This window comes from Amphiprion ocellaris, chromosome 22, assembly GCF_022539595.1.
Source record: "Amphiprion ocellaris isolate individual 3 ecotype Okinawa chromosome 22, ASM2253959v1, whole genome shotgun sequence".
Lineage (NCBI taxonomy): Eukaryota > Metazoa > Chordata > Actinopteri > Pomacentridae > Amphiprion > Amphiprion ocellaris.
Window position 1 is genome coordinate 16,198,328 of NC_072787.1, and position 20,600 is coordinate 16,218,927.

General features: G+C 39.8%; 1 protein-coding gene across 1 annotated transcript in view; it reads left to right on the plus strand.

Annotated features, from left to right (window-relative positions):
• Nucleotides 1-3,965: 3,965 nt before the first annotated feature.
• zbtb47b (zinc finger and BTB domain containing 47b) overlaps nucleotides 3,966-20,600 on the plus strand; it is a 34,293-nt gene continuing 17,658 nt past the window's right edge. The window contains exon 1 of the mRNA XM_023266288.3: nucleotides 3,966-4,234. Coding sequence (XP_023122056.2) covers nucleotides 4,232-4,234 — 3 coding nt within the window. The 5' untranslated portion in view covers nucleotides 3,966-4,231. The remainder of the gene's footprint in view (nucleotides 4,235-20,600) is intronic.

Consider the following 20,600-nt stretch of genomic DNA (forward strand, 5'->3'; position numbering starts at 1 on the left):
GCCTGTTTTTTTTTTTATTGTGCATTTGGAATATTTGTATCTTTACAATGGTGCCATCTACCTTTTGGTTCAGAACTGCAATGTGTGGACTGGAGAGATCAAGGCGGTAAGCTGCACAGAGATGTCTTAATTGTGGCAGATTTAACAGTATCCATGTCAGACACCGCTGATGCTGCTTCTAGTTCTCTGATTAAACTCATTTTGTTGTATTAGATGTCATACAATTAGAAAAATCTAATTAATGCACAACTATAATTCTGAATCTTGATCATTAAACTGAGAAAAAAAAAGGAGACATTATTGCATTTTTTAAGCTTATTGTTGGTATTTGTATCCACCTGAACTGGTGTGTGAGCTGCTGTGTCTCTCTCCTGTGGGAGCTTTTCTTAGCTGCATGCCACAAATGACGAACTGTCCATCAGATACTGATTATATTGAATTGCTACAGCGCCTGTCTCATTTTTATCTGCATGGAGCAGGAGTGCAGGTGGTGAATACATCGGCTGCTCCAGCCTGTTTATATGGACGGCTTTCAGTGCAAATCACATCTCAATTTATAGCAGTCCATCATCCGAACAAGCAGGAGGAGAGGTACATGCAGTTTTACACCAGAATACATCACAGATTCAATGGTTCAGTGCTGACAGAGGTGGAACATGAAGCTTTTTCTGTTAAGGTTTTTACACATTCTATTGGTAAAATATAGTTTTATACAGTTACAGGTGAGTTTTTAGGATTTCTATCATATTAAATAACAGAAAAGACAAATCTCAAGGATCCAAACATAAAAAGTCATGAGAGAAACAATATATTCATGTTTCTGATTAAATTCTGTGCTTACATATGTTTTTTTGTGGTTGCCTTTCTGTACATGATTTATCTTTCATAGTAGCTGCATCTTCAATATGCAAACCATCCAATTACAACTACATAGCTTTTTTATTTGCTTCCTTCAGACCTAACAATTAATTCATCACATATTCTCACCTGGATCAATTTTCCCTTCACAAAACATGTCTTGCAAGTGTTTTAGGGCTTAAAATGGGATATTCAGGGGGTTCTTTTTTTTTTTTTTCAAAAATGTGGAAGCTTCACTTGAGTTCAGCACCTCAACCTTCATGAAGGAAAATCATTAGCCTGCTGTCACTTTTAATCAGGTTTCTCCTCCTCAGGTTTGCCTTTGTGTGAAATGTTAAACAGGATTAGATCTGAAATGCTGAAGCATTTTTTCCCCTCCAAAACTACAGCTGCATGATGAGTTTGTTTACACTTTCATATATAATAGCCTTAATAAAAAACGACCTGAATGTGAGGGTTGATTTGTCAGCTCCTCTGAGTCGAGTCCACTGAGTCCTGGAAATGGGATGATAAACAGGACCTGTGCCAGGTTATGATTCATTTTCTTCCCGCCTTGTTATGATCGTATCGACTTCTGCTCAGCAGTGAGCAGTGGGGTCCAGGGATCCTTCAGGGGGCCACACGACAAGGCCGAATTACATGGGGAAGCTGGGCAACAGCCCGGGGGCCCAAAAATGTCACAAAGTTGTGGAGGGTCTAAGTTTTATGTGGCAATCGGAGCTGAAACGAGTTGGTTGTGAGGAAAAAGCAGCTATTTTCATAAATTATGTTGGCACAAATGTCAAAGAGAATTGGCTGAATATCGTTGAGTTTTGGACTGCTGGTCAACTTAAACAAGACTTACCCATGAACTCTGTGAGAATGTGATGGTTATTTTTCACTATTTTCTAAGTTTTATAGGCAAAATGATTAATCATCCAGTCAGGAAACTAATCTGCAAATGAATAAATGATGAAAATTACTGTTAGCAGCAGCCCAGGTGGAAGGTAGATTGCAGTCATTTTATGAAATGCAAATTTGCTTGGCAATACTATATGCAGCTCTTAAATGCTACATCCACTGACATCACAGCAGGCCTTAAAGGGACAGTCTGATACACTAATTCACAGTATTAATGAGAGCTGGATGACATTATGCTTTTCATTATGCTAAATTGTCTTCTCACGTCCCTGCCTCGCTTCCCTTCCTTGTAATAATAATAATAATAATCTTTATTTATAGAGCACTTTTCAGGTTCTGATCCATGTTCTTCACAAGTCAGCAAAATGAAACAGACAAGTCATGAATCTATCAGAATATGAAAGACAGATGATAAGCAGCACAGTGTCAGAAGAGGTGAAAACATTACTGAAAGAAATACGAGACACAAAGGCTCTCAAATAAAAGTATGTTTTAAGAAGAGGAATGAAGGCATCACTGACTCAGTTGACCTGATTTTTTCGAGCAGATTGTTCCAGAGCCTCGGGCCCTGACTGCAAACACTCTTTCCCCTTTAGTTTTCAGTCGGGCCCCTGGAACAGATAAAATACTTCTGGCTGAGGATCTTAGAGTGCATTGTGTATTAGCTCCTCCCAGACTCCAGAGGAATCCTCTCTCCTCGAGATGTCCCTCTTCGAGCTTTGATTAAACCCCTAAAAACTCAGCTCAGTGTGTCAAAGTTATATCTTTTAGTGATATTTTAAAATGGCTTTGTTCATACTGTTTCTCCCCTAGAATGTGCAGATTTATGAAGGTCTATTTAATCATGAGTCACTGCAGCTCGAGCACACTAGATCACCTGACAGCTTAGACACTGAAAAACTCACTGTAAAGATCTCCACAAAGGCAAATTGTAACATTGGAAACTGATTCTTCAAGAATAATAATAATAATAATAATAATAATAATAATAATACAATTAATTTAATATAGATGTTTAATCTAATAGATTATACATTTACATAATAAATAACATTGCAGGGTCTTAACTGTAATGTTTAAGTTACTCCGGTACATTCACATAAATAATATTGCTTTTTTTTTTTAAACCTTTAACACTAAAGTTAGATTAATTTTTCTTAAATATAATTTTGTAGGGTCTTAACCTTAATATTTAAGTTATCCAGGTACATTTGTATTTTTGTATTGTATCTAATTTACTTTGAAATCTAGCTGTAATATTTACATTTCTCTGATAAATTTGCCAAATTAATAACGTTGTGGGGTTTTTACATCTAATTTTGTAAGGTAAATTTGTAATATATACATGCATGTTTATGTGGTATTTATATATGGTATTCTAAGGCTTTAACCTTAACATGTAAGTTAAACAGATTTACATTTGTATTCTATATAATTTTGTAGGGTTTTAGCTGTAATATTTTAATTACTCTGGTAAATCCACGTAATATAATGTATAGTATTTTTGGGTCTTAACCTTAACATGTAAGTTAGATAGATACATTTGTATTCTATATATAGTGGTAAGATTTTAGCTGTAATATGTAAAATTACTCTGGTAAACCCACATCATAAATAATACTGTGGAGTCTTGCAATTTAAACGTGTTCATGAGGCCAGTCTTATTTCTCTACTGGAAAGCACTTTGGCTTAACAGGTGTTGTTTAGAAATGTGCACACGAAATTAAAATGACTTGATTCATAAGTGAATGGTAAAGTAAGTGAAAAAAACATAAAAACTTGATTCATGATACCATATTCTGTGCAAACCCTATAAACACCAACTGATTCTGCCACTGAGTTTCTGGTTAAATCCCTAATTGGGAAAATACACCGTTTGCATATGTGACCAGATTTGTGAATCTTGACGCGTAAAAATTCAGAAAGCGCAGATATATGGCGCTAATTTGCGGCGAAAGAGTCATATATCGTGCAAAAACTGAAGTTCCAGTGACTTCTGTGGTCTGGGAGACGAATGAACTCCGCGACCTCCGCATCTGTCTGCGCGCCTGACGTCACCGCGTTTGCAGGAGCGCACAGGGAGGCGCAGCGCAGGACGGTTTGCGCCATCTGGCCGTGTGTCCTTCCCCAGCCTTTCTCCTCCTCCTCGCTCCAAAATATGGCCCTTTACAGTACAAAGAAATGCGTCTGTCTCGCAACTCCACGTTAAACAGTGCCGTGTCCCTTTAAAAACGTCTGACAAAAAAGCCCATATGATCCCCGAGCTCCAATCACCAATTCCTTCTGCAAAAGCAGCCTCTGCATTTTTGTCTGTCTGAATGCTACAGCAGCAGCACGGGGGAGAAAAAGATTGAGGGAGCAGGCAAAAGCTGAAGAAATGTGACAAATCAACGGTCATTTTCATGGCGGAGGGGAAACCGGTGCGAAAGGAGTTATTCTGGGACTCCTTTGAGCCTCGAAACGCTGGATCAAAATGGTAGGCTACGGAGCGGCGCTGCATTTTTTTTTTTTTTTTTTTGTTTATTTTGTGTCCCCTTTTTGATCTCTTGCAAATTTGGAGCTACTTAGCAGGCCGATCAAACTTGCCACACTTGTGCCCCATCGTGATTCCTCGCCACCGGCTGTCATTCGTGCGTTTTGTGCCTCGTACGGTTCGCGGTGAAGTTTGGAACTTGCCGACATGGCACAAGTTGGAAATTGAAGCTGCCGAAAGAATGCAATGGCTACAATAGCTACATTGATGCAGAGAAGGAGTTAAATTCTTTCATATCAAGGGTCGCTTCTGCAAATAAAAAGGACCCAGGTCGTGACTGCTGGTGCAAATGTGGACAGGATGAGTGGAACTAAACTAAACCTCTTCTTTCTTTTTTCCCCCCCTGCAAGCCAGACAGCCTCTGTGCAGGACAAGTTTGTCAGACATTCGTGCATACATTAGAGAATCAGCAGCTGAGCAGAGGAGGAGATGTCACTCTTGTTGTGTTTGTAACTTTATTTGTTTTCTCTCGAGTACAAGTGGAATCCTCATACATGTATATTAGGAGAAGCAGATTGGGTTTTTTTTTTGCAATCAAAGCAGAAAATTCTTAATATTTAGTTGCATATTTTCTAATTTTATCCTATACTTTGACTGCTGCATGAGGTCAGTTGCTTTAAGGCGAATGTCTGATTCATTTTTTACTGACTAATGTCCCTTGTCGCCGTGCATAACTTGCATTTCCAAGCAGAATCCCTGCTGTTTTTATTCCCCCCCCTCGCATACGAGGAGGACTTGTGACAGAGAGACAGAGTTGTGGGAATCGAGGGAGATAGTGAGGCAGACAGTCGGCTCTGTCTCCAGGGTCATTTTAGGATGCCTCATTAGGAAAGCATGTGGAGCTTGATGCATTGATGCAGTGGTGGAGTAATCCCAGCGCGCGTTCACATCTGGAGGCTTGGGTTAATATCTGGGTCAGGTCAGCAGGGTTAGCCCTGGTGCTCGCTGGGTGGCTTCTGGTGGGAGCAAAGAGGAGGTTCGGTTGGCTATCGCTGTGTTTTTCTTCCCTTCTTTTTGTGTGTTTTGTTTGCAAGTGCTTGAGAGCAAACTGCGATAAAGTGCGCATGGCGAATGCACATCGGCGATCTGAGATAGTGTATCTTTTGACTGTTTTGGTAAACATGCCCCAGATAATTTCTGCAATTACTTTGTTGACATCAAAAGGGGATTAGTCCTAGCTAATTTTGTTGTTTTTTTTTAATCAATAGCTTCACATTTTTTATCTCATAAACTCCCTTATTCATGGATGGATTACTGAACGGGCCCTGCAGCAAAGGCACATAGACCCCTGGACCAGAGCCTCTGTATGAAGGGACATTTTATGTTAGAAAGTTAAATGGCCACAAACAATCACAACAGGACACTAAATGAGTAAAACAATATAGATGCAAAAGGATTAGAGACATAAAGTTACCACAAAGAGGCTTAAAATGAAAACATGATGCAAAAAAACCAAAAATATGCACAGCAATAACAAAGAGATGCAAAATTACACACGAGTAGATGCAAAAGTTCACAATGAGACTCAAACTTATTAAACATAGATAGACAAAGGCAATAAAAGACACAGCATAACACAGAAGGGATGCAAAATGACTAAAAGAGACGCAAAATTCCCACAAAATGACTCTATATGAGTACAGATTTATTGCAAAACAGTCAAAGGGGGATCAGAATACGAAAAAAATGGCAGAAATTGATCACAATTAGACACAAAACAAACATAAATCGGCACAAAATAGAAACAGAAGGCCACATAGACACGACATGATCACAAAACAGCACAGCATTACCAATAGAGAATGCAAAATAATCACAAAGAGATGCAAAATTACAAGCATGAGTAGAAGCAAAAGTTCAGAAATAGGCCGGAAATGATTAAACACAGTTAGAAAATTACCACAAGAGATTTTAAATGACCAATAAAGACACAGAATGACACTCAAAAGATGCAAAATGACAAAAATAGATGTAAAATGACCCGATAAAGTGGGTTAAACTCATTACAAAGAGATGCACAAGTACAGAAAGACACAAAATGACCAAGAGATGCAACATATCCACAAAAAAGACTGAACATAGGCACAAATTTGATGCAAAACAGCCAAGAGGGATGGAAATGAAATAAAAGCTGACCGAGAAATTGATCATGAAGAGACACAAACAAGCTCAAACAGAACAAAATAGACAGAAAGGACACAAAATGATGACACAAAATTACCAAAAGATGCAAAATGAGTATGAAGATGCAAAATGATAAAAAAAAAAGAGATGCAAAATGACTACAAAAGACTAAATATGGGTACAAATTTGATGCTAAACAGCCACAAAAAGGTTAAAATAAGAAAAAGTTAGCAGAAGCTGAAGTACAAAGAAAAGTAAAACTCCAAAAAACAGCTACAAAAACATGCAAAATGATCTTTTACTCTGTGATCTGGTTCTTAAGTAGTAGGCTTCTTTTTTTTTTTTTTTTTTAGCCCAGGGGTCTGTTGTCTTATAATCCGTTCATGCCCTTATTCAAATACAAAGATTGCATTTGTTTTTCCCTCTGTTTGGCTTCTTGTGAAAACGTAAATGTGCCCCGGTTGTGTACACTACAAAGATGTTTATACTGTACATTTCTGTCCCTGTGAAAGCGCTGAGTTTCAGCGAGCTTTGTGACGTCCTGAGTAGCTCCTTCTCTATCCTCTCAGGGTGCTGGGAGTTTTACGTAACTGCCTATTCAGGGCATTCCTGCCCACCCTTGACTTTGAGGCTTCACTGTCTCTGGGTGCTGAGCGAGGAAACTGCCTTTAGTCTTTGTGACAAGTGCAGCCATTCCCGCGACCCGGCAACAAACTCCTGCAGACATCGTGGGCCCCTGCTAGGAGGCCGCTCTCCTTGGAAACTCCAGCATACTGTAGGTGTTGCTAATTTATGCCCCGGAGATTAAGAACAGTGGACAAGGCCGGGTAGCGAGCAAGGTCAAACTCCCTGGGCTTATGTAAGGTTTCTTTTGTTCTTTTTGGTTCAAATCACCCAAGAGTGTTTAAAGCAACTTCAGGTTGTTTTTATTTTTTTGAATTTCACATTTTTATTGTTTCTCAGTAGTGGCAGTCAGCATTTTGTGTGTTTGTATCTGTGAAAAAACAGCTAATTTAACCCAGTGATACTTTAAAAAAAATAAAGACTTTGAACTCCATTATCAAAGAGGCCAAACAGCTTTTCCTTTTTATAAAGCCCGATATGAGGATTTCTATTAGCCTTTCATTGTCAGGCATTGGAAGATATTAAGAGAGTTTAAAAAAAGGCAGCCCATCTAAAGTGTTCTTATAGCTTTTAGCTGAATTCAGGCCAGCAAGCGAGAGACTTAGGAGGAGCTTTAAAGCAGATGGGAATGAGTTTTCATGCTGTTTCCAGAGACTTGCCAAGCAGAAAAGTAGGGATCCTTGATCTGATATAGTCATCACAAATATTTGTCAAAGATGCAGATTAATGTTTGGGGTTTTAAACAGGGATGACATCATTATCCATTTTTAGCTGCTTAACTGTGGTAGAGATGTAGAAAAAATGAAAAATGTATTCATTCTTCATTACACTATCCAGCCATCTGAAGCAAATAACTTATCCAATTTTAATCCTTATCTTTAAAGGAATAATTTGAACTCTCTCCTTTACCCTCACCCTAAATGGTCGAGGCAGGTAGCTGCACTACCTGAGCCTGGTTCTGCTGGAGGTTTCCCCCAAATGCTCTCTCAAAAGGAATCATAGGATTTGTTGGATTTGTTGGATTTCTCCCTGTAACATATCATCATAAGGTGATAAGTTACCTTATGTTGTGATCTGTCACTATTTAATAAAATTTAATATATTTATATGGAATTTTAGGGAAAAAAAACATTTATTTTGTTGCAGAGAAGTAGATAAAAAGATCGGCACCACCCTTTTTAGGTTATATATGAGGCTACAAAGTGGGCGATAATTAGCTTAGCTTAGCACAAAGACTAGAAGCAGGGCAAACGACAAGCACACAAAAAAATCGTTTTGAGTGGTTACAGAGTCCTGTGCAAACATGTTAGGCGCTGTATATGTTTATATGTGCATCCATCACATCAGGGAGTCACCAGATTGGTCCGACCGGCCATCCTGAGTAACAAGAAGTACAAAGAGTCCTGCAACAGATGGTCTCCACAGAGTCATGCTCTCAACATCACAGTCAGTCTGGGACTGCACAGTCTGACTCACAGGATGTAAACTCGTAGCATTCTCCTTCTCTTCTACTATCTGCATGTTAACATTTTCAAAATCCTCTTTGCTAAAGGAATCAACAACAACCTCTTAGCAGCAGGGGCAATATATAATTGTGGGGCTTTTTGTAACATAGTGGACAGGTATCATAGTTGACATTTTTGCTGTTTTCAGGCCTAAAATCAACATTGCCGCCTATAACCAAAAACCGCATGGCAATTTTAGAGAAAGATTCTTCTAAGTATCATGTATGCAATTGAGTAAAATTGAAATCCACATCATGAAATTTATAAAGATATTGCAGTAAACCTGTTGACGTGATAAATCCACACTTGACTCACACACTACTTTATATTAAATAAGTCAGAAAGCCTTGGAGTCTTGCCAGTCTTTTCTTCAGGAGGAAATGACATCATGTGGAGCAGGTCATGTGATCTGGAATTAACACACTTTCTTGAGAGGTGTTTTTGTAATGTTTAACTTAGTTAAAAGTGATTTCTCAGCCACAGATACATTATTTTCCATATAAAATTTGATATATTGCCAAAAAATTATCTGTCATGATTATCTCAATAAAAAGAACAAAATCAAAACAATTTTAGAAAAAGCTCATTTTATTATTGTTTAGCTAATTAGAAGGTGGTTGTTATTAAATTCAGACGGTTATTTAGTTGACATTTTAATGATATCCAGTCATATTTTATTAATAAGTGATTGTTTTCATAAATAATTCTGAAATTTGTAAAGACGTGATCATAATGAACATTAAAAAAAATTTGCTTTTTTTTTTTTTACATTTAATAAAAATGTATGCAAGATGTATCCCATGGACTTCAAAAGTCACTCAATTATATGTTGACCCAGCAACGTACATGATGAAAATTTCAAATTTTGGACCTTGCATTAAGGCAGGTGTGCTCAGTTCCTTTGGTATATCAGTCATTTTAATGACAGTTTCCACCTCCCTGTGTGCAAATGTTCTGGCACAACAATCCTCCAAGCAGGTATTTTTGTAGGGGTGACGTTGCTGCATCCTGGGCTTAGCACTGCCCAATACAACTGTGATTGATTAGAAGAAAAAACACAAATAGGCCAGTGCGTTTATCTGCCCTCTATAGTAGAATAATAATGAGGTGCAGTCAGACCATTCTGCAGAGCTCACACAGACCTGTGAAGATGGGACTGACTTGGAGTTATAAGACAGATAAAAGCCACAGAATTGTAGCAAATTCTTCAAGAAAAACTGGGATGGTCGCACCAAATGTTTGATTGGATTTAGCGTTTTCTGTGTGCAGTTTTTTTAAATGTTAATTTATTATTGCTTAAATAAAAGCTATTCATGGCATTGTCTTTGAAAGAATCTTGGCTTAACTTTGAGTCCCTAAAACTTTTGCACAGTGCTGTCTGTCCAACAATGCCTTCTTGGCTCTGTTGACTTACCAGTTGGAGGTCGCTGCTCCCGGCCAAGAAACAGTCCATCACAAAGCCCCCCCACCGTAAAACGCCACTTTGCTGAAGTGCTGGAGGCAGATTTTGTGGCCTCTGGTTTTTATTTTTTGTGCCAGGATAAACTTCATCCGGTATCAGTTTTTGTCATCTCAACTCTTCACCACAAAAACCATATTGTTGAAAATGTGGAACTATTCCTTTAAGCTCATATTCACCGTTCCTCCGCCGTCCACTGATTGGTTGCGGCTATAGAATACCGTTGCTCCTCCTCTACCTTTTTTTTTCTTCCCTCTCTGTCCTCTCTGACCTTCTCATCAAACATATCAACTGCCTCCACACACACACGGTGCAGCCACACCGGAGAGATTCCTGCGATAAGGAGTTCTTTAGAGCCTTGTGTTAGCCTCTTCTCTCTTTGTGTCATGCTATGAAAGGGATAATGAAGATATCACAGTTTCATGCTGTGTAATAGCCCTCGGGTATGTCTGCACCTGCTCTCTGCTGCACATCAGAGTTATCTGTTGTCTCTAATAGATGACTTCCAAGGTGCATCTTTCACCTTTTGTATCAGTTGATGGAGACAAACTTAGACTCAATCACCTCTGAGCATTTTTTTTTTTTTTTTTTTTGTCTTTTTGTGCAACTTGATCCTCTGGTTTGCATGTTGCAGATATCTCTGTTTGTACAACCCTCCACACTTTATTGCGCCACAGGTATTTGGTGTCACATCCCCGCGTTTACTGATGAATGCGTGCGCGGCAGGCGGGTACGGCGCTGGCCTGGGAACAGCGTGTTATGGCTCCAGCAGAGCGGTGGTGTGTGAAGCGTCGTAACGTGTGTGCGAGGAGGAGATGCCAGCACCAACGGGCCCCTCTCTTGGCCAGGCCTCCTGACTCAGCGCTTCCTCTCCTAGCTCATTGGCCCAGACACGAGCTTCCTGGCAGAGCTTCAGTGCGGACGCTCTAACCTCATTGCTGCCCCCCTCCCTCCCCATCCGTCCATCCACCCCACCCTCCTCCCTCCCTCCCCATCCATCCATCCACCCCACCCTCCTCCCTCCCTCCCCATCCATCCATCCACCCCACCCTCCACCCTCCGCCTCCAGGCAGGCTCCTTTGATTATCCGACCGCTCGTCATCTCAACTCCAGACGACCGCCGGTTCATGTCTTCTTTCAGCATCACTTCTGATGGGGGGGCATCAACAACACACACTCACACGCGCTGTCCTCGGCTTCACCAAACTGACAAAATCACACCGTCGCCCAGTTTGTTCAGAGGCTAAAAGTGCTTGTGCAAATCATGCGGCCGACGCAATCCCGCTCACGCCGTCAAATCTGAATGTACTGTATGCCTGCGAGATGCTGCTCATGCCGTGTTCTCATCCTTATTTTTGTTTGTGCACGCCAATTTCATGCTCGGCTAAACGCATATCAGTTGTAGATTGGCTTGTCACCTGTGCTTGCATTAACATATAGATGGAAATGTGTTTAAATGTGGCGGTGGAAGCTGGTGGGGCTCCACCAGGCCGAGGCTGGGGCCAGTCCAAACGGCTAGATTAGGACAGGGAAAAGCCTACAGTGTGGAGGGGAGATTGGATGTCTGGGATTAGAGCAGCACTAATGCTGATAATATTGTCTTTATTAATTGCAGCCAGCAGTGAATGCCGTGGTTAAGAAAGTTAAATGTTTTAATAGGCTGAAGGGAATAAAATAATTAGCTAAAGTGGTGGAAAGAGAAAACTCTATAACCGGCAGCAAATTGTAAAGTAATTTAGGATTTGCCTCTTTCTATATCTGTGATGGTCTCGCTGTACATTTTACCTGAAATCTCATTCAGTTTTCATGTGTTTAGGCAGTTCAGGTTGTTGGGGTAAGTCATATAGAGTTCATTTGGCTTTTTCCTTTTTTAGATTTGCAATTATTCATCAGGACCAGGGCAGCAGCTCACAATTATTTTAATTATTGATTAAATGACAAATTATTTTTGCCCGTGATTTAGCATTGCACTTAATCAGTGGCAAGAAGAAAAATGGGGACCTTTTTAGAACTGCCTTGTTTTTTTTGTATTAATTGCTCATAAACTGTGAGCTTATCTCCATCTAAGTGACATGTATAGACAAACGCAATGTGCTTGAAGCAATAACACAAACAATTACAATCTGTTATGTCTTTAATGGTCATATCCAGTGCTGGTGGAAGTAAGTGAGTTGGATTTCATTTCCTTTAGCAACAATAACCTTGATCAAGTGTTTCCTGCAGATGCAGATCAGACCTTTACGGAGTTCGGGAGCAAGTTGGAGCCATTTTTCCGCTTCAGATCTTGACATCATTCTATTGGGTTCTGCTGGTTCACTCCAACAGGCAGATTTTTATTGCTTATGTATCTTCTATCAAACTTAAGCTGGCAGACAAACATCCCGACATTGTCCTTTAAGATACCTCGATAATGTTACTCTTTGGTGTCTTTTCTCCCGTTTTGTGGATGTTCCTTCTAAACAGTTCAGTCTAAGTTAGATCCGTTTCACAAAACAGTTCCTCAGCAGTGCTGTGGAGTGTTTTTGAGAGCAGCAGCAGCTTCCTCTGGAGTGTCCTGCCATGGACACCATGCCCATTCAATTATTTGCACATGGTAGACTCATGGACAGAGATGTCAACCAGCTCCATAAATCCCTAGAAACCTTAAGCTGCTACTCTGGGCTTCTATATTACCTCGCTGAGCACTGTGAGTTTTGTTTTGGAGTCATCTCTGCTGGACACCTACATATATAGAAGTTAGCCCCATTATTAAATTTATTTGATTTTTAGTCAACTATTGATGGACCAGAACATTTTAACTCTTTTTAATTAACCCTCCTGTTATGTTGCGGGTCAAACTGACTGATTTTAAAGTTAAAAAAAATTTTAAAATCGTTTAAAACACATAAAACTGTTGTATTTTATATGTGGGTCTTTTCAAAGAACGTTAAAAGTTTTAACATACATTTTTTATGAAAAATTAATGAATTATCCTCATTGAACCATGATCTGTGAGAGGTAAAGAACGTCACTGCACTAAATATTGATTGAAATGTTTAGTAATGGAGTTAATAATGAGATATAAACAATGTTTATTGGCATTTTTTTGGTTTCTGCCATTTTTGGATAATTAAACATCATTGGTTTTCCTGAGAAACTAACCTAACAGGAGGGTTAATGTGTAAATCTTCCCAGTTCTAAGCACATTGGGGTTTTTTTGTGTCGCAAGTCGTCTGAGATCCCTTTTTTTGTTTTATGTGAGGCAGAGGCAAGGTTCTCGTAAACAGAACACTCACAACGCTCGAGTGTTACCTCTAACCCACACCTCCAGTCTTGTTTTGTTAATTGGACTCCAGGTTTGCAAACTCCTGACTCCAGTTAGGTTTTTGTTGATGTCAGTAGCCTCGGGGTTCACATCCGCACTTTATTTCAACCTTCACTGCGAGTGTTTAATTGATGCATTCTGAGTGAACAAGAGCACAATGATTTCTGTGTTAAAAGTTCAAACAGACTGTGCTTCTTTTTCGTAATTGTAGCTTACATGTAACACATTTTAGAACAAATTTAGACACAAATGCAGATAATTAAAATAGGTTAATTCACTTTTTCTTACCATTGCATAATGTTTAATGACCAATGAAGGACAGATTTCAAACACAATGTCCATAATCACTGGAGCAGAGGTCAAGATTAACTGACTAAGCCCAGCAATCTAGGAATTACATTCATACTGTGCGATTTTGCATCACGCAATGGACCTGAAATGCCAACCATCAGTGGCAGGTCAGGTATGCCTGACATGCAAAGGTGGAAAGTAAAAATGCACGGAAAAACTAACTTTAAATGTAGTTTCTGGGTACAGATATTATAAAAAGAGAGCAATTAAAATATGTGAGCACTGACAGTGAAATGGGATTTGCAGAACCGTCTAGATGTTTCTGTTTAAGCACTCCATGTAGCCATTTTTACCTAAAAACTTGAAGTAGGAGAATGTTTTTTAATAGTTTTTTCAGTTTTCATTCAACATTGAAGCATTTTAACTCAGTTTATATAGGCAAGTTTGGCATTGGTACGCAAAGTTTGAAGTCTTTCACGGTAAAGCTTTTGGATAATTAGATTTTTCCGCAATCTCCATCACATGCACCACTAGTTTAGTGGATTATATCATCCCATAGCCTAATATCACAAGGTGTAACTCTCAGCCTTAATACCATTATCATCCGATAAACAGTGCCGTCCCGGTGAGTATTAAACTCCACTTTAATGTGGCTCTACATGTGACCGTGCTCTGTTTGACCTCGGTGGCGAATGTGCTGCCACCCGCCGCTGTGATTCCACATTTAGTCATTGAACATTGATTTTTATTAGCATTTTTTTTCTCTCGTAGTGCTGTAATGATCACCGTGGGGCTTGTTAAAAGAGAGACCTTGTCACTTGCGCTATTACCAATCTGGGTTGTCTGTGCAACATGTTTGATAACAGGATAATGCGAGTCCACTCACATTTAGATCCCCTTATTCATCCCTGTGCATCAGCAGTGTCATCACGTTTGCAGGATTTCTCTATTTCCTGCTCGCCGACGTGGACGCAACAGCGCGGTGGTGTTGAAGGTATGCATGCACGGGCGTTGAGGGTTGCAGACGTGTGGGTGGATGTGCTCGTGCGCCTGCTACGGTGTATTCTTCTACCTCAAGGTCAGTGCTGGGTCTCTGTGCTGATTGGATTTAGAGAGGAGAGGAGGGAGTGCAGACTGCAGACAGAGGAGGTATCTTCAGCTAGACACATGGATGGATTATGAGACAACGGGCTCCTGGGCACAGACATGTAAAAGGCCCCGCACTGCTGCCCCATGAGAACAAGATGCACGAAAAGACAAAATGTCATTTTGTGTCCCTTTGTGTTAGATTTATATCTACCTTGCTGTTGTTTTGAATCACTTGGTGGACATTCTGTGTCTCTTTGCAGTCGTTTAGAATCTCTTTGTAGTTGTTTTGCTTCCCTTTATGGTCTTTTTGTATCTGTTTGATGTCATTTTGTGTCTGTCGCTGTTTTGTAGCTCTTGGTAGTGATTGTGTGCTTCTTTGTAGTTGTTTCATGTCTCTTTGTAGTTAGTTTGTGTGTCCTTGTTTGCTGCTTGTTGCATTCCTTTGTGGCTTTTTTTTTGTATTTTTTGTTTTTGTCTCTGTAGTAATTTCACATCTCTGTGTTGCTGTTTTGTGTCTCTTTGCTGTAATTTTGTGTATCCTTGTAGCTGTTTTGCATCCCCCTGTGGCTGTCATGTATCTCTGTAGTAGTTTTATGTGTTTTTGAACTCACTTTGCATCTTTTTTTAGTTGCTAAGAATCTCTCAGTGGCTGTTTTGTAATTCATTGTACTCATTTTGCCTTCCTTTGTGGCTATTTTGTGTCTCTTTGCAGTCATTTTGTGTCTCTGCAGTCATTTAGAATCTCCTTGTTGTTGTTTTGCATCTCTTTGTGGCTGTTTTGTCTCTCTTTGTAGTTGTTTGCTTCCCTTTATGGTCTTTTTGTATCTGTTTGATGTCATTTTGTGTCTGTTGCTGTTTTGTAGCTCTTTGTCGTGATTGTGTGCTTCTTTGTAATTGTTTCATGTCTCTTTGTAGTTAGTTTGTGTATCCTTGTTTGCTGCTTCTTGCATTCCTTTGTGGCTTTTTTTGTATTTTTTGTTTTCATCTCTTTGCAGTCATTTCAAATCTCTGTGATGCTGTTTTGTGTCTCTTTGATGTAATTTTGTGTATCTTTGTAACTGTTTTGCATCCCCTTGTGGTTGTTATGTATCTTTGTAGTAATTTTGTGTGTTTTTGAACTCGCTTTGCATCTTTTTTTAGTTGCTGTTCTCGGTGGCTGTTTTGTAACTCATCGTGGTCATTTTGCTTCACTTTTTGGCTGTTTTGTGCCTCTTTGATGTAATTTTGTGTCTCTCTGTGTTTGTGTTGTACCGGTACCTGTTTGTAGTAATTCTCTGCCTGTTTGTCATCATTTTGCACCTCTTTGTTGCCATTTTAGAGCTCCATGCGGCACTTTTGGGTCTCTTTATAGCGTTTTTGTGTCTCTTTGATGTAATTTTGTGGTAGTTATATTTTTCATAGTCAATTTGCATCATTTTGCAGATGTTTTGTGTCTCTTTGTAATTATTTTTCAAATCGTTGTAGTTGTTTTGGATCTCAATGTGCATTGTGTCTTCTTAATGTTGTTTTTTGCCTCTTTGTGGTTGTTTTGGGACTCTCTGTGGTATTTTTGCCTGTTTTTGTTGTTAATGGAGACCTACTTGTAGTTGTTTCATTTTTTCCTGTCTAGCAAAAAATTATAGTACTTTACAATATATACAGTAGAGGCTCTGGCCAAGTGGACCAATCAGACCTTGAGCCTCTGGGTCTGTGTCTGGGATGTCCATTCAATTATCTATCCATGATGAGACCCAAACACTGACAGCAGGGACACAGTTTGGCACACAGCTTTCCATCCATGCCCAGTCCTGCCCGGTCGGTATCCTAGACCAGATAACACCAGAGCGTTGAGCAACGCCACAATGCTTTCCCAGCAGAATCAGAATTTACATCTCTGGCTCAGCATCTCGGGAACTAAACCTGCCGTTTGGCGTCAGCAGCGGGGGCTGGTCTGGTGAGCACACAGAGGACACAGTGTCAGTCATTACCCTGATGACTTTTTAATGGCTGTCTGATTGGACTCCGCCAGAGATGACATGCCCTTGTCCCGTTCTGTTTGGTTGTGTTTACGCGTGAGCTGATCCATTTCCCGCCACGTCCACGGACTCTGACGTTACTGGGAGACCAAACTTGCTGCTGTAACTGGGTGATCTCTTTGTGGAGAGTTTGTATTCAGGCCTGTCATGCTCGGCTCTCGACTGCATTGGTGATGACTAAGGGATATGTGTGTGTGTGTGTGTGTGTGTGTGTGTGTGTGTGTGTGTGTGCGTGCGCGTGCAGGGCTGGGCACCGCTCTGCTACCATCTCCATGCCAGTGAGTGAGATGAGGCCTGACACGGTGCCCACTCTCCTTCCTCCGGCTGTCAGTCACGTCGAGCCCTTCGCAGGGCCCTTCAGCAGGAGGCCTCACTGTGAAGAGAGCTGCTGAGTGTGCTCTTTACTGTAGGTTGAAGTGCTCTGTGGGGGGAAGTAGAGCATCACACACCCCGACCCTGCACCACCCCAGTGGGTGACGAAGGGGCCGAACATGTTCTCATGTCATTGGCGTCTTCATGTGTGTGGACGGCTGGGTGATCTCTTCCTGTTCCCTCATGTATAAGACGTGGAGAGACTTTACTGTGCATATGGACGGTTCGACGTTCGGCTGGTTGCAAGTTGCTCTTATTTATAAATGCATTTAATGAGCCTTTTGTGAGATTTTTAGGAGTTGAATTGTGTTTAGATTGGATGTACGTCTATAGTGTAAATCACTGTCATTGCTAATGATCTTGCGATGTGATTAAAACATATCTCGACTGACAGAATTAGGGCTTCAACCTACAGTGATGTTCATTATTATTATAAATCTGCAATTAGTCAGATAATCAGAGTCAACAAAATGTTAAAATATCAGTTTCATGAAGCTAATTCACTTCTGCTTCTAAAAAGAGTTCAAAACTCAAAAATATTCATTTTCATATAATGCAACACAAGTACACGTGACTTTGTTGCTTAAAAATGCCTTAAACTTTAATGTAGTTTATTTTTATTTTTGATCAGGTCATCAATTAACCATTTTAGTTATCTTCTAAATGTAAGATAAACGTGCTACTGATTATAGAATATAGCACTAAAATACAACATAAATCACCATTTAAAATCAACTAAAAATGGCCAACATAAAACAAGATGTATTGCTGTTTTCAGTAACTCTGAATTAACTCAATAATATTCTAATAACATTATAGTGGCCATCTGATAACGGTAATTATAAAAACACCATTCACTATCAATTTATCCTACAGTATGTTAAATGGATGCAAATTGTATTCCACTTTTACCCATAATATCCCCCAAAATTCATTTGTTTACATTTCAGACTTGTTAGTTTGCAAGTCATTGACTTGGACAACAGAAAATATTCAGCTGTCAGTCAGTAATCAATAGTATTGTTAGCAATGTACACTTTCAATCATGCCTAATTTGCCACATTGTTCATTCCGCCACTGCAAAATATTTTGCATGCCAAACAGGCTTAGATATCAGCGTTAATTTGAGCCGCTGCATTCCGATATGATGATGATTCACCCATAATAATTGCTTTGCTAACCGGAGAGGCATATATTTGGTCAGATAGGACAAAATAAAGTAGTGATTATTTTGTCCTGATCGTCCAGTCAGATGTGTCTGTTTTAAAGCAGCTGATTTAAGAGGACACTGAGTTCAGTCTGAGCAGCCTGTAGGCAGACGGAGAGAAAGCGTTAACCCCCTACGGTGTTCTCCCCCTGGGACTCCCTCCTACCTGAATACAACCTGCCCTCCCTCTCACTATTGATGCGTCCATGACTCTGTGCTGTGCTCTGACATTGGCCCTCGCTAATGGCTCAGTCTGTTCACCGGTCAGCAGGCAAACAAGACAGCCGAGGTGGATGTTGTTTGCTTCTCTGCTCATAAATCAGGGTGTGTGCAAAACAGTAACTGAATTAGACTCTGGGAGGATAACTTGTGGTCAGGTTTTTTTTTTTCCAACATGTGAAAATACTAAAAAGGAGGAACACAACTGAGGTTCACTCAGGATACTGCTTTAAAAGTTATCAACCCGCTAAAACTCATCTCTGTGTATCAGTTACTTATTTAGAATTTTTTTTTTGCATATATAATAAGCTGTTGCCTCCTTTAGAAAATGCAGATCTATGAAGTCCCTAGCTAAAGAATAATAATAAAAAAAAAAAACCCACAATGCAGGCTAACAGGATTGGTTCCTTAGGTTTGTTACGTATGAAACCCAGGAAGTCTCAACTTATTTTTTTCAGACTGTCAATGCTACACTGTAGTTTCAACCTGGAAATGTTCAGCCATGTCATTGACTGCTTATTTAGTTCTTCTGGCATATCAAAAACACCATGTTAGCAAGGTAAAAACCTTGATTTTCATCGACAGAAGTGTTTGATTTGCATGTGCCACCCCTGCAGGAGACCTTCCCTTAATTTTTACAGATAACTACATTACAATGAACAGACAGGAGAGCTTTTAAAATGGCAGCTCTGCAGAGGTCACAGCACATCCACAGTCTGTTGTTGAGCTGCACAGTGATGGAGACTTTATAGGGTTGTAAATCTGCTCTGACCATCCAGTGAAAAGGTGTGGGAGAGACGAGGCATTCTCACCAGCCAAAGTAAAATTAGAAAGAGGAGTTTCATCCTCAGACTCGGCTTCGTCTGGCTCAGGTCCAGGAGTGGAAGCACTGCCAAGAGCGTACCGTCGGCCCTGACATGGATGAGCCGGGGGAGAATTCAACACTTTTTAAAATCACATTGACTGACATATGAACCGTGATGCGCACCTCTGAGTCTGACCACCGTCTGAAAAAGCAACAATTCGACTAGACTAACTGGCAAAACTTTCCTTGTCTTCATGAATGATGCAGCCTCCTCTTGGGCCGAGTTGTAACTCTGTGCATCGTTCATCACAATTTCATCAAAACTGGATTAGTGGGAAAGCAGTTTCAGAGTTTTAAACTTTGAATTTTAATTAAAACATTGCCATCAGTTTTTTTAAATGTCTGATTATCTTCCCAAAATGCATCATCCTTCCAAATTTGGGTAAATTTGACATCTGACACATAGTTGAGTGAAATGTTTTTCCTCTAATGAAGCACCCCATTAGAGCAGTTAAACAATAGCTGGATTTGTATTTGTATGAACTGTAAACATTCAGAGTTTGACATTTAATTAAAGAGCCTCCATCAGGCCAATTAGTGTCATATTTTGAATGGAAAATGCAGTAAAACAAGACTAATAGTCTACAGCCATGCTAGCAGCTCTGTGCTTTATTCTCACTGTTTTTATATTAACATGCTGATGTTTGGCACCTATAACATTTACTGTGTTCACTATAATGTTAATAACATGCTAGCATTGGCTAATTAGTACTATACAAAACATACAGCTGAGGCTGCAGTATTAGTTTTGCAGGTAATAACTTAACCTTTATTGTTGTTTCTGTTGTTCAGCACTTGCCCGAGTAGAATATGGTGGTTGTTTGGTGCACAATTTGTCCTGCTCCTCCTCCACTGTAATTGGACGGCTGGATAGGTGACAAACGCATCATTTTAACCAAAGTGAAATAATTTTAACTTTCAGAAGCCTGTCTATGAAGCAAGGTCAACATATCCAGGATATCCCTTTGCACTCCTCACAAGAAGAGCAAAGTATAAGTTGAAACCAAGGCTAAAAGCAACACAGCTGTCAGGGTTATGTTGCTTTAACCAAAACCAGTAAAGAAAACTGGCAAAAAGCTGCCAACGCTGTGAATTTCCAAGTTAACAGGCTTATCAGTGTCAGTAAGACATGAGTAGATCTGACTGTAGTTTTAAGATTATAGGTATACAATTGTGTATAAGTAGCTCAGATGTAGGTTTCCTTTTTAAAATTAAAAATTAAGTTTAATCATCAT